Source organism: Ciona intestinalis, chromosome 5, assembly GCF_000224145.3.
Source record: "Ciona intestinalis chromosome 5, KH, whole genome shotgun sequence".
NCBI classification, from domain to species: domain Eukaryota; kingdom Metazoa; phylum Chordata; class Ascidiacea; order Phlebobranchia; family Cionidae; genus Ciona; species Ciona intestinalis.
Window position 1 is genome coordinate 3589475 of NC_020170.2, and position 13805 is coordinate 3603279.

Sequence of the window (13805 nt, forward strand, 5' to 3'; positions counted from 1 at the left end):
GGGAGCTGTAATGCAGTGGCTAATTGGCATCAGGTATAAGCTACAACGAACGCCGGGACAAAGCGTATGCGAAGTTAGCTTAATGTCATTAATAAATGACGGTCTTTTGGAGCTAAGGGTTCCAGTCTTAAAAATGAAATATTAATGCGACGGCCCAAATAAAATATATTGCTCCGATCGATTGCCTGCTTGTTTTGCAATACGCTCTTCTTCCTCGAGCCGAAGGTCGTTTAATGTCGCTACCGAGACTCGTACACCTATATGGTACAGTGTTACGCTACGCACAAACTTTATGGGCAAGGTCTAAAGACTATAAATCACTTTATTTACCAGCAATTCAGTATACGAGTAGTTTGTATCTAGATATATTTATTTTAGATAGTTCTTTGCCATCAGTTGGTAATATAGGCCAAGCTTTGATTTTCAATTATAAGCTCAGTTTTGTTTAGTTGCAAAAAAACATTATTGATTTATATCATCGTATGTTTATCTGCTGGTGTGTAGTTATATATATATATAACTATATGGTATATTGCTAATCGTTATTACTAAGAGTATCGTCGCGATTTGTGTAGTGTATCGTAGTTGGAACATTTAACCATATGCTATGCATTTTATAGCTTAGGAATAATTTGATTCTGAATATTTAAAACTGGATTACCTGAAAAAAGAATCGTTCAACACAAATTAAAGATAAATAGTCCCTGGGAAAAAAACGTCTCGAACATCCAAAGATTTAAAACGACAATCCCCTTAAGACTGTGATGCAGAACTCTGGGTTTCAAATCCCCCACCACTTTATTGGATCCGCATGAGCCTCAAAATGGAGGAAGAGGACACAAAACCAATTGAAGAAATAGAGGGTTACCACTTGTTGACGCCTGCGCTGTTGAATAAGTTGCAGAAGCGGCGGAATCATCTTCGGCAGAAAAAGCAAGAAGGAAATGTCGGGAACTCGGCGGCGAAACAGGCGGTTTTTAAAGGTAATTTTAAGTTCCGTTTTTAAAGGTAGTTTTAAGCTCTATTTTTATGGAAATTTAAGTTCTCTTCCCTGTCACCTTGTTTGGGTTCAGCGGTATAGGGGTTTGCTTGAAATAACCTCAAAAGCGAAAAGCGACAGACGTTATAACACTCGCGTCTTGTAGGATATTGAGCTTAATACAAAAGCACCGGCCGTGACATAAATTATTCACGATAGTAGTTTGCAGGGAGATCGCTAAATTTGTGCTTATTTTCCCGTATATGTTACGCCTTTTATTTTGACAGCGATAAACGTCTATACGCGTAAATTGTTGAAAAGCGAGTAAAACGTAAAATAGCTTTATAAACAAAAGATTATTTCCTTTTACTCTTTTTATAGCATGGTCTTTGCTCGAGCGATTAGTGTATGTATTTTTATCATCGTGCTCCAATTTTCCTTGCTTAATATTTCCCAAGGGGCGAACGGCTTTCGCCTGCAGTATAAACACACGCAAATATGCCCGAGTGGCTACTAATTCTCCGTAAATGTGAAACATTTAGAAGTAGGTAACCTACATCTGTGGTATTCTTCATAACCAAGCTGTAATTTTCCGTTTCGTTGTATTTTACGAGCAACGTTATATCACGTCGAATTTTATTGGCCTGTGTACTATAATTGTAATTGCGACATTAATTTATCCAAACTGCTAAGAATGCTCAAATACGTACGGGCGCATATCAAAACAAAAGTTGTTGTTTAGTTTAATGGGATGCGACTGCTATTTTAATCGATATTACCACCAAGTTTATTATCTACTAATTATACCCACTTTAAAGCAAGGCTTTTTATTTATTTAATCGTTATTGACAATATGATCAACTATAAGACTATTACTTGTGTCCAAAAAAAATCATTAGGCCGATAATTTTCATTGTTTTTTTGGTCTCATGGGCTTTATCCATACACGTTCCTAAATTAAATAAAGCTTTTGCTGTTTTCAATTTGGAGCAAGCCTTTTTTCCTATTTGTCCATTTTATAAATATTTCGAACGGTTGTATCGGTTATAGTCTGTGCGGTTTACTTATTGCCGTTTCTGTATCTCCTAAACGTCAAATATCAGTTTAATTATGCAACCATATGTTTTTTTAAAGCCATACAAATGTCGGATTTTACCAATAAACTCACAGCATAAATATACACACGGAGCTTATATACGCCTTTTTGACGGACTTGTTAATTTAAACGAAAGCTCCGGGCCAATGAATAATGAAAAAGAAATTTTACTGCCAAAATTTCTTGGGCGGCTCTATCTGTAGTGTCTGTGTATATCGTTGAGTTTACAAAATTGCTCTAGTAATCTAGTGTATATGCATTCTGTTGCAAAAACACAGAATGCAATAAAATAGTAAAGGGCTAAGATAAATGTAAATAGCAGAAAAAAAACAGCCTTTCGCCTTTAAAGCATGCCCCCCCCCATATAACTATGGCATAAAATCAAGCAACCATAAAGGATACATACAGGGCAATAATAAAACCCCGTTGAAAATATGATACAGACTATATGTACTTTTTATGTTACAATCTTACTTTTTCTATAATAAAAATGTACGAGTGTAATAGCCTATGCTGAAAACATTATACAATAAAACAGGTACTGTGTGTCAAAACGCGACTGTACTATCTACATAAAAGAGGGCGTGTACATAATTGTTGGTTGCCAGTTCTTTCTACCATTGTGGAATCGGTTCTCAAAAATAATTTCTAAAGCATAACCTATATATACATTGACATATTTACAATCCCTTTTCGTTAAGTAGAAGTTATAGGTGTAGTCTAATACTTTTACTGATTTACAATAAAGAAACTATACCCAGTACCCTAACAAATTGGATTATGTTGAAAAGATGAAAACCTTGATTTTCAGTTATTACATATAATACGCTTATACAGTAGGGCCAATAAAGATGGGACACATTTTGCACATAATTTTAAATATCTTGACCGTGTTTTAAACAATTAACAACGATCTGCGGGAGTCGTGAGGATACGTTTTTATACTGATTTAATTGGTCTTTGTTTAGTACCAAATGGGATAAGAAAATATAATGAAAATGTTTCCCATCTACCCCCACCCTACTACATAGACGTATTTGTTAAAGTGCGACCCTTTAAAATTTCATAACAGCTAACATCTTGGTACACATACAAACAAAACAAAGTTATTTTGGTGGCAAATGAAAACTCCCGCTGATAAAATCCTGATGAAAAGATAAGACTTCCAAACCAATTGAATTAAACTCCGCTCGAGATAAAAATCTTGAAAATCAGTCATTTTACCGACGTGTATGAGTCCCATAAACAAACACCCAACCATGGAAACTCCTTGGTCACAGTAGTATGTCGCAGACATATTATAGTTTTCCTCGAAAGTTTCTTACATATGTGGATTTGCCAACCCCTTTAAGTAAAATATGCGTTTGTCCACCCTTTAAAAAGCTTACAATTACGCACAGAGGTATTTAATAAACATGTTTACACATCATACACTTAAGGCAAAGACCTTTAATGAAGCAAATTCATTATATTTATTTGACACAACAATTTTGTACGTATAGTAAAGTGGGGGAAAATGGGACACGGTTTTATTTTTTTTTCGTCCCAGTATGATATTCTTGCTCTCTAGATGTAAAACAAATTTCTCAAGTATTTTAGACTGGCTGCTTCCGGTCGCTCGTATTTCCCTTAAGTTTCCGCCAAAATTGTTTAATTAAATTGGCTTCGCCTTATCGTATACAGGTAACTTATAATAATAGCACATTTGAATTATATAGTTTTGTTGAGTAAGATGGGATACATTTAGTCTATAAATCTCATATTTCCTGATCGTGTTTTTAATAATTAACAACGCTATTTTAGAGTCCAGGTTATACGACTCTGTAAATATTCTTTGTTTCCTACTTAAGGGAACGAGAAAGGAGATTAAAAACATGTTTAATTTTACCTCACCCTACTATATATAATATTGGGGAATCTATCGTTATTTATACATCTGTTATAGATCATATCGACCTCTGAGATGGTTTAGAATATTCAGCAACTGTTATTTATCGTTACTTTCCGCTGTTTTAATTATTAAATATAGCCAACTGAGATTTTTGTCAGATTGTTATATGTATATATATATATGTATTATTTAACACTTACGTCACCAAACTGCGTATTATTGCTACCACAGTGGGCGTGTGTGTCCTTAAGGAATACGTGAAATACCCTTTTTGCATGGTAAAAAGTTAATGCGAATAACGATCCGCATTAACTCGTCATATGATAACTCGCTAACCGCGTTATTTTGCAGGGTCATTGGTTTATGCGCGTATCAACATTGAGTTAGCTTACTTAAGCGCAATATTGTTAGACCTAGTTAATAAAATAAGTTTTTATACTTCATGGTGCTATTACCAACTTAAAATTGTAAAAATAATACCCGAAAAAGATTAAGCTCTTAAAAGTGAAAGTGTAATTCCACCAAACTTTTCATTACTCGCATAATGCGAGTAACAACCAACCTTCTACAGCAGATAACACGCTTATGACGTTATGCGTGTTAACTTTGCTTTTGCGAGTAAATATGCGAGTACTTACGCGCATAAAAGTGACCATGCAAAACGGGTATAAGTCTATACTACTATGAGATAAAATGGGACGCTGTAAAAAACATTCACTAATACATTTACCTAGAGTTGTATACGTGAATAAAGCGGTTAAAAAAGTGTACAAAAAATGACACCGTTCTATATATCTTTATATACTGTCGTGTTACCACCACGCGAGTATAAATAAATATCATCCATTCGTGCTACCCCGATTTGCTAACTTAAAATTTAATAAAAATGTGCTTTTTGATAGGACGTAAACGCGTATAGCCTGAACTTCAGGTAGCCTATAGACGTCATAAAAAAAACATTAAAAATATTACTTTCCATTCAAGGCCTTGATCAGTCATGGATTCCAACTTCTGAGGAGATTGTTGAACCAGAACATAAACCTGATCCCACCCTTACTGACGGGCAAGAACTGCCTCAGTATTATGGGCGTTTCAAGAAGAGTCTGTACAACAAACCAATTTTAGATATCGACCCGTATTACAAAGAACGTGGTGAAAGCGTAAGTTTTTTTATCAGATTATTGTGTATTTCATTAAACAGTGTCGTTATTGTGGCTGCTGTTAATAAGTTTTGACTTGCGAGCTGGTAAAATCGGCAGAATACCTCGAAAACGTAACTGTTTTTAACAGACAGACTAAGGTATGTTTTTTTATTGAATAACTTTTTTTGTTATGATTTCCGCTAAAATGTTTCGATCTGCGATCGTGTAATATATATATTGGCAGAATGCCCGTATTTCGCTCACAGGAATGGTTAGCACAACGTTCTAAAATCTATAAAATAGAGTTTTGATAATTAAATTAGCCTGCGTATAAAGAGAAAACGCGTAAAAAAGTAGCACAGAAAATTTTAATATATAATTTTTAACAACTTCGACCTTAAAATTAGAGTACGGTCGATTTTTTTTTCATTAATTTATCAGAATTTCTATTCGTAATTGGGTGATTCACCTGAAGGGACTTTTTAAAGTGATCCCATGCCTTCATACTGTGTATCTTATCTTATATCATAATAACTTATTTTTTGCATTTTGTGTCCATTTTAATACATTTGGTAAAAAACTTTTGTCTACGAGCATATAAGGCACTTAAGTCTCTCATCCCAAAAGTCAAGTTTTTGCTATTTAGTAGATGTAAGCTGTCAGGACTCATGACCATCAGAATAATTATAAGACAGCCAAAAGCATAAAATTTATTCTCTTTGCTAAATTGCTTACAGAGGTAGCTGCATTCATCTGAAATAATTAACTTAGTATAACAATTTTATTAACTTTCTTTTCTTGATTAGCTTGAGTAGTGTGTCATGTTAATTTTTTGTATATTGGTTAATTTATTTTATTTTTTAGACATTTTGTGTGGTTACACAACGATTTGGAACAGACCATGTCTATAGGTTCAGTGCGACCAGAGGATTCTTTGTCTTCTCACCATTTCAACCCCTGCGTCAACTTGCTATTCGAATTATATTACATCCGTATCCTTTTAATAATTAAAAATATTTGTTCGTTAGGTTAATATTTTTTTCTAAATTCAAAAAAATCCAAAATATAACTTACAAAAAATCCCAAAATGTCACCTACAAAGTCACATACACAATTCGTAAGCAGGCACGAGATGTTTGAAACAGAACCCTTGTGTTAAACGACTATCGTTCTTCTATAGCGAAGTTTAATACTTACACTCATTCTTCAATGGACACAAAATGATTTTTTCTACATAACAATACCCGTTCTCTATTAGACAGCAAGTGATTTTATCCACATATTCTGTGAAATCCACTTTATACTTACTGTCAGGCCATAACAAGATGTCTTATCATTTATCAACCATATGGTTTATTTATATTTTCATTCCCCTTGTAGTACTGACATTTTACTATTGTATATGAACTCATATAGAGTTTTCATACAGTTTGTGTCCACCGCTTTTATTGTCCAGCACTAAACACTGTTTATATTGACATCTATTATTCGGACAGTCTAATAATAACAACTTAAAATGAAAATTTACTTGGCACCAACCACACAGTGTATAGTAAACTGTATGTTTGGTGCCAAACTTTTCAAGTGACTTTGGAAGCTTTATCATAAAGTAAATAGTTCGTCGGCCCGTTGAATTATTTAGATAATTTTTTTTAAAATGCTTTTCAGTTTGTGGGCTCTTTTATTTGAAGCGTAAATATTGGATTAATAAGCGTCATTTAGGAGACACCTCTAAGCAGCTTATGAAATAGAACTATGAACTGCTTTTTAATATTTGTTTAGAAAACTCTGTGTTTAAACGCATGTTTATGACCTCACTTTTACCTTAACTAAAATCTTTAGATTATTTGATGCAATTGTCATGACAACCATCCTCGTAAATTGTGTATTTCTTGGTTTAAATGAAGAAATTGCAGCAGCTGAGTAAGTTTCTTTCAAAACAAGTATATAAATGTGATTTTTATGAAAACTTTACCCAAATTATCTTTTCATTTTTTAAAAATTTTCATTTAAATTAGGTTTCGGTTTTTCCTTTGTATAAGTTTTGTCTAAAGAAAAAATTTCGGCATAAAAATGAATGGAAACTGTACATGCAAATTATATGTTACACAATTACGTCAGCATATTGCGCTTTCCAACTGATAGTTAGTGTTATCATTCTTTTTATCAAATCACGAAAATAACAGGGTGTACCACAATACCATGACAGTAAGCAGGTGTTATTGTAAAACTCTGTTTCAACAGATATCTTTTTACTGCACTATACACATTTGAGATGGTGGTAAAGATGGTTGGGCGTGGATTCATTTTGAATCCGTTCACTTATCTACGTGACCCGTGGAACTGGCTAGACTTTATTGTTGTCATTATTGCGTAAGTGAATGCATAATTTTATTTGCCTATTTTTTCCTGAAAATAGGGCCGTTTCTGTCTCACACTCTCTGTATACTAATGGTCATTCAGTATTGTTAGATTTTTTCAGTCATTTTGGGACCTCATTTTTACAAAAACTGTTGTGTATTCAGCCTTGTTATAAAATGCTGTATTAACAAATATTCACAATAAATAAAGTTAGAATTGAAAAGTCTGCACAATATTTTTCCTTAATGACTTTAGTTTTAGACTAGCTCGCACTATCGTATGCTTTATAACCTACTATTGATTGATCTATATTTTTTGATTTTTTTTTAGTTTATTGTTTGTTCTTTTTTTTATTGTTGTGTCTTATTACTAAAGGCTTTTTTAACAATGATTTACAATAAGTTGAGTCACAACTTAGAAAAGTTCAAACAAATCTAAAATAATGGAACTACCATTTTATCTGTATAGGTATGCTACAATACTTGGGTCGGCAAGTAATGTGTCGAGTCTCAGAACTTTCCGGGTGGTTCGTGCTTTCAAATCAGTTTCCATTGTTCCTGGTAAGTTTATATTATATTTTCGGTATCGCGTGTGCTTAAGTGTGCCATATATTCGGCATAAAGAAAAAATCACCTACAAAGTAACATACATGGTAACTCATAAACTGGCATGAGGTGTAACAGAACATCGGTGTTATATTGACTGTCGTTTTCCCGCCCTGCGAGGATAAAGTAAGTTACATTAGCTCAATACTATTCTAAATCTTCGCTACCGTAACGGAAGAGACAAATAAAGTTATTAATATTATTATTTGGAAATAGTTTTACCCATTTTATTGAATATAATATAAGAGTTAAACCATCTAACACATTGGTAAAAATGATCAGCTAATTCTTAAGCATCTTCCATTTGTTCCATTTAAAAATATTGTTAGCCAACTTCAGACAGCTAAAAGTCTCAACATGGCAGACGTGTATAGATTTATTGGTTTTGAACCCCTTGCCATACCTAAAGCCCGTTTTGAAATAACTTCTCATAATAGAAGTATAGATTTATTGGATTCTGTATCTTGCCTGCTTAGAACCTGATAAGATATTACATTGTTTTAAAAGATAGGACGAAAGCGCTTATTTTTTCGGCAAGAATTGATGAAATATGAATATTTTATATGATGTTATTGCATAACAAAATAATAACTTACGACAAAAATTAAAAATATTTCTAATAGTTTTAGAAGTAAAATTAGTAGTAGAATATGTCTTTTTAACTGAGCAAATCGAAAAAATCACTCAAATAAAATTTCAAAAACGACGAATTAGTGCCTGCAGTTTCATACTGTTCCTCTAGAGTGTTAACTAGAAATGGTATATATTTTCAATAAATACATTTTATCGCTTGCAATGGAATGAATAAATACATTCCTCATTCTAAGCGGGTACCAGGTTTACATAACAGAACGTGTTGTTTCTCACGACTAACGATGCTGTGCCACAAAAGGATAATTAAGTTGCATTTATTCAAATGGAGTAAATATAAGAATTTAATTAGGATTTAGTCAAATTTTGGTGTTTCTTTTATAATATTATTCTATATTTAGTTTTTTTACACAGGTAAGGATAAATAAGTTACTTTTATTTTTTCTTTCATTATGAAGCCAATATTAGAATACTATCCATACAGGTTTAAGAACGATTGTAAACGCTCTCTTCCACTCCATGAAGCCTCTCGCTGAAGTGATGTTCATCATGTGTTTCCTCCTCATTGTTGTCTCACTTATTGCTCTCCAAGCTTACCAGGGAGTCCTGAGGAGGAGGTGTGTGAAGCATCCTCCGTCTGGACTCTCTGAAGAGGCTTACTTCAACTACACGCATGATAAAGGTGCCAAACACTATATTCTACTTTTGCGCCTAACACTGGTATGTACAGTATGCATACAAGCCCTGGAATCAATTGTAATACCCTATGCGACTAATCAGAGTTAAAAAATACTATTCAAAACCATTTTTTTATGTTAAACTTAATACACTATTAGACATATGCAAAAAACAAGCAAATATTTTCCATTCAATTATTATTCATTCTGGCTAATGAACTTAAAGTTATGTCTTACCCTTATCCCTTATTACAGCAAACTGGAACGATGTTGACGGGGAAAAAGTTGTGTGTGGAAACAGCACTGGAAGCGGGTGAAATAATTGTTATTTTTACTTTACATATTTTAAACATACATAAATGATTTGTGTATATTATTTTCATTTTACCAAAAATTTCCAGTTTAATTATGATAAGCTATAGTTGTATTTTGCCATGTCTTCAAGGTTCTTCAAATTATTTTAAAAAATCATAGATCAAAACTGTGCACCTACAAACAGTACTGTTGTGTTAATCAAACCAGAAGAATTACATAACATTACTTATTTTTATAATGTATATTGTTATTGCAGAATCTGTCCAGCAAGCTACATATGTTTAAGTGATGTCTCTGAGAATCCTAATTATGGTCATACCAACTTTGATCACATGGGATATGCCTTGCTTACATCATTTCAACTTTTAACACTCGACTATTGGGAGAATGTTTATAACATGGTGGGTAAAAGTGTCGCATAACGGGTTGTGCCTTTGTATGGAAAAGGTCAAGGAAATAATACTTGTTGCATAACATACCACTGTCATTACATTAATTTTTATTCCCTGGTTGCCGGTTTTAGAATACTTTTATAATTGCGCCCAATACAAAATGCTTAGGAGGCTTATATAGAGAGTATCCTTCTACATAACATTGATGGTAACTTTTTATATTAAACCGAATATCAGATTTGAGAAAAAATTATACCTAGTATAGTTTTGTAGACGTTAGTGAATTTGGGAGTGTCTTGCAAAAACACTCATTTAGATTGGCAACAATTAAAATTAAAATTTGTTATTATTAACTTTGTCTATCTTTAGATTATTCGAGCGGAGGGTCCTTGGAATATTTTATTCTTCTTTATGTCGGTGTTTCTTGGTCCGTTCTACCTTCTAAACCTTCTTCTTGCTGTGGTAACGCTTGCTTACAGTAAAGAGCACGAGAAGCAGGTAGGTTGAAGAACTTCTGAATTGTGCAATTAAAATTGACGGTGTAATAACATTTTTTGACAGTATAATAACATCAGAATTATTAGACAATGGTTTCAAATCTATAGTTTATATGTTGTTATGTTGCTGGACTTGATGTTGCCTCCTGGATTTACATTCTTTTTATCTAAGACTTTTTTTAGATTTTGGATATGTAACAAGTTATGTAAACTCTAATCGAATGTTCAATTTTTTTGAATTCTTAGAATCAGTTTGAAGAAATGCGGGCGAGAGCAAAACTTAGAGCAAAAAGAAGAGCAATCAGACGTCAAAAACTAAAAGAGAAAGCTGCATCAGCGCTAAAGTCTTTGACAGCAAAGGAAAACGAGAGCGTTACACCTGTGCGTTCATTTGGAGATCTCGTCGCCAGGATGAAACCAATCTCGGAGCAGACCATCTCGGAGCAAAGGGAAGATGGATCAGCTTCTGTTCTTGGGAGCATGGCATCCGGAGTGGACGGATCACACTCCAACCTTACGCGAGGATCAAATGGAGCTCCAAAATCTAAAATGGAGGCTTTTCAAACTGGAAGAAATGAGTTATCTTTAGACAGCTCTGAATCTTGTAAGAAAGTTTTACATTCTGGTTTATTGATTTTAAAAATTAATATTTACTATTAGATGCATGAACAGTGCAATTTAATATCATTGAAGGTTTTCTGTACAAATATGAAATAAAACTTCTCCCTTTAATTTTCAGCCAAGCGAACCCATTCAATCTGGTACCGTCGATATATGCGTGTTCGTGCATGGTATCTCAGAACTTTCTGCAGTTGGACTTGTTGCCCAGGATTTTTGACTTTTCAAAAGCATCTAAAAACTGTAAGCATTTTATTTGTGACAGTGTCATGTATTTAATGTTTTTTTAATAAATTCTGACTTATGATACAGTATACACATGAAATCGCTATTAAAAAAATCTTTTGATATTCATTGTGAGCTTTGCTCTATAAATAAAAATGTAATATACACCAAGTATACAATATGGAAAACTCACAAATGACTCATTTTGAATCGCAATAATTACCATAAAATTTAGGCGTTTTATAGTGTATCTTTCCAATTTTGCCATGCTTCCCTTGTATACAAGCTACAATGAGTAAATGAATGTAACTTGATTTAACCTTTTGTGGCGGAAAAAGCTACAAAATTTAATTTCCAAACCACTTGGAAATTAGATAATCACCCACAAAGTTACATACATGGTAATTCAAAAGCTGGCACAAGGTGATGAACCCGTGTGATAACGACTGTCGTCATAAGTTACATTCATTCATTCACTCTCATGTAATAGCTCATATTTTCCCAGGTTATTAACCACAAGTTGTTTGAGACAGTGATCATGTTAAGCATCATAATCAACACATTGTTTCTTGCTATCGACCACCATGGGATCTCACCTGAACTTAACAATGCTCTTAATGTTGGGAATCATGTAAATATAAATTGTTTGATTTTTAATCATATCTTGTTAGGTGTTGTTAGTAAAAATATAGATTCATGGAATGCCTCACTTCTAGTTTAAAATAAAAGTAAAACCTTATTAGATTTAGATTGTTTTTTTAAACATCTGTACTTAAAATATATGAGCTTTTCTATAACTTATTGTTGTGCTATACTATAAATATCTCGTGAACCAAACATTTATTTCCTGGCTATGGATTATGGTTGTAGTATTTAAAACTATGCTCTATCTATTATCAAATTCGCATTAACAAATTTTAAGTTCACAATCTTATAAACCTTGTGCGCGCATATAACTTTGTGAGTGATTATTTCTAGGCGATTTATTTGTAGTATTTATAATTATGCTTTTTTATTCAAAATACGCATTAACAACTTTAAATTTACATGTTTATAAAACTTATACGTGCATAAAATATATCACAATACCATATATATAACTTTGAAAGTGACTATTTTTTTTACTTTAACTACCAAAAATTCACATTTCAGGTGTTTACCGGAATTTTTACTGTGGAAGCAATTATAAAGATAACAGCATTAGGAGTGGCTGGTTATGCAAAGGAACTGTGGAACTTGTTTGACTTCGTTATTGTCTTCATCAGCTTGATTGAAGTTGGACTCAGTTTTTCAGGAGGAGGAGAATCTTCTGCTCCGGACCTGACTGTGCTCAGGACTTTAAGATTGGTAAATAAATTCAGATTTTTTTATAAATTAAAGGAGTTTTGTTTTAGGTAAATTAGGAATTCTAACTTTAAGATTGGTAAACATATTGAGAAAGTTTTTTTTATAAGCTGAGATTTTTTTAATTCGATTATTGCTGAGTTTATGTATGATGTAAATTCTGGCTGTGGATTTAAAAATTAATTTTAATTTTACAATTTCTAATGTTAATAGCGATTCCTTATTTCATAATTGGGCTATTTCCTTTTAGTTTGAAATGTTTTAAGTCACAAACATAAGATAATTAAGCAAAAAAATTAAAATAATTGGTTACTCACTTCACCATATTTATAACACACATTTAGAATACAAGAGATCATATTTAGCTGTAAGTTGTAGTTTCCTAACTCTATCTAAAGATTATCTTTTACACCCAACGAAAATATAAGCTTTTAACTGAAATTAAGTTCCATTTATTTGTGTTTACAGTTGCGTGTGTTTCGTCTTGCAAGAATGTGGGGCACAATGCATAAACTTGTCTCTATTATATGGAAAAGTGTCAGTGCCGTGAGCTATCTTACCATCGTACTTTTCCTTATTCTCTACATTTTCGCTGTAATAGGTAAGTATATTCTGGTGACTACGTTTTTAGCAGGTTTTAGTTTAACTGCTAAATACCATTGTCCAAATATCCAAAATATTTTTTTTCGAGTTTAAAACCTCTAAAAACTGATAAAACCGCAACAGGCACGGGTTAAGCATTTCACAAGTCAATATTTTACTCTTTACTAAAAAATATGAATTTTTAAATTGTTTTGTCCCAAAGTTTTAAAATCTGATCATAAGCATGGTTGTAACATTTTTTACAGGAAAGCAGTTGTACAGTAAGCAGTACATGGCGAGTGCCAGCCGTTTTGAAGACAACAACATCCCCCGTTGGAGTTTTATTGACTTTTATCATTCCTTCCTTCTCGTGTGGCGAGTTATGTGTGGGGAATGGATTGAACCTTTATATGATTGCATGTACATCACCAACAATGATGGATTGTGTATTCCTCTTTTTCTCACAATCACATTTGTAGCAAACTTCATG

The 13805-nt window shown here is 32.9% G+C and overlaps 1 protein-coding gene across 1 annotated transcript in view; it reads left to right on the top strand.

Moving 5' to 3' along the window:
* Nucleotides 1-602: 602 nt before the first annotated feature.
* Nucleotides 603-13805, top strand: part of LOC100185046 (sodium channel protein type 9 subunit alpha-like) — a 25176-nt gene continuing 11973 nt past the window's right edge. The window contains exons 1-16 of the mRNA XM_026834590.1: nt 603-983; nt 4951-5126; nt 5973-6100; nt 6951-7031; nt 7353-7481; nt 7938-8029; nt 9150-9347; nt 9598-9655; nt 9914-10058; nt 10419-10547; nt 10793-11150; nt 11286-11407; nt 11895-12020; nt 12542-12736; nt 13202-13334; nt 13582-13804. Coding sequence (XP_026690391.1) covers nt 812-983; nt 4951-5126; nt 5973-6100; nt 6951-7031; nt 7353-7481; nt 7938-8029; nt 9150-9347; nt 9598-9655; nt 9914-10058; nt 10419-10547; nt 10793-11150; nt 11286-11407; nt 11895-12020; nt 12542-12736; nt 13202-13334; nt 13582-13804 — 2465 coding nt within the window. The 5' untranslated portion in view covers nt 603-811. The remainder of the gene's footprint in view (nt 984-4950; nt 5127-5972; nt 6101-6950; nt 7032-7352; nt 7482-7937; nt 8030-9149; nt 9348-9597; nt 9656-9913; nt 10059-10418; nt 10548-10792; nt 11151-11285; nt 11408-11894; nt 12021-12541; nt 12737-13201; nt 13335-13581; nt 13805) is intronic.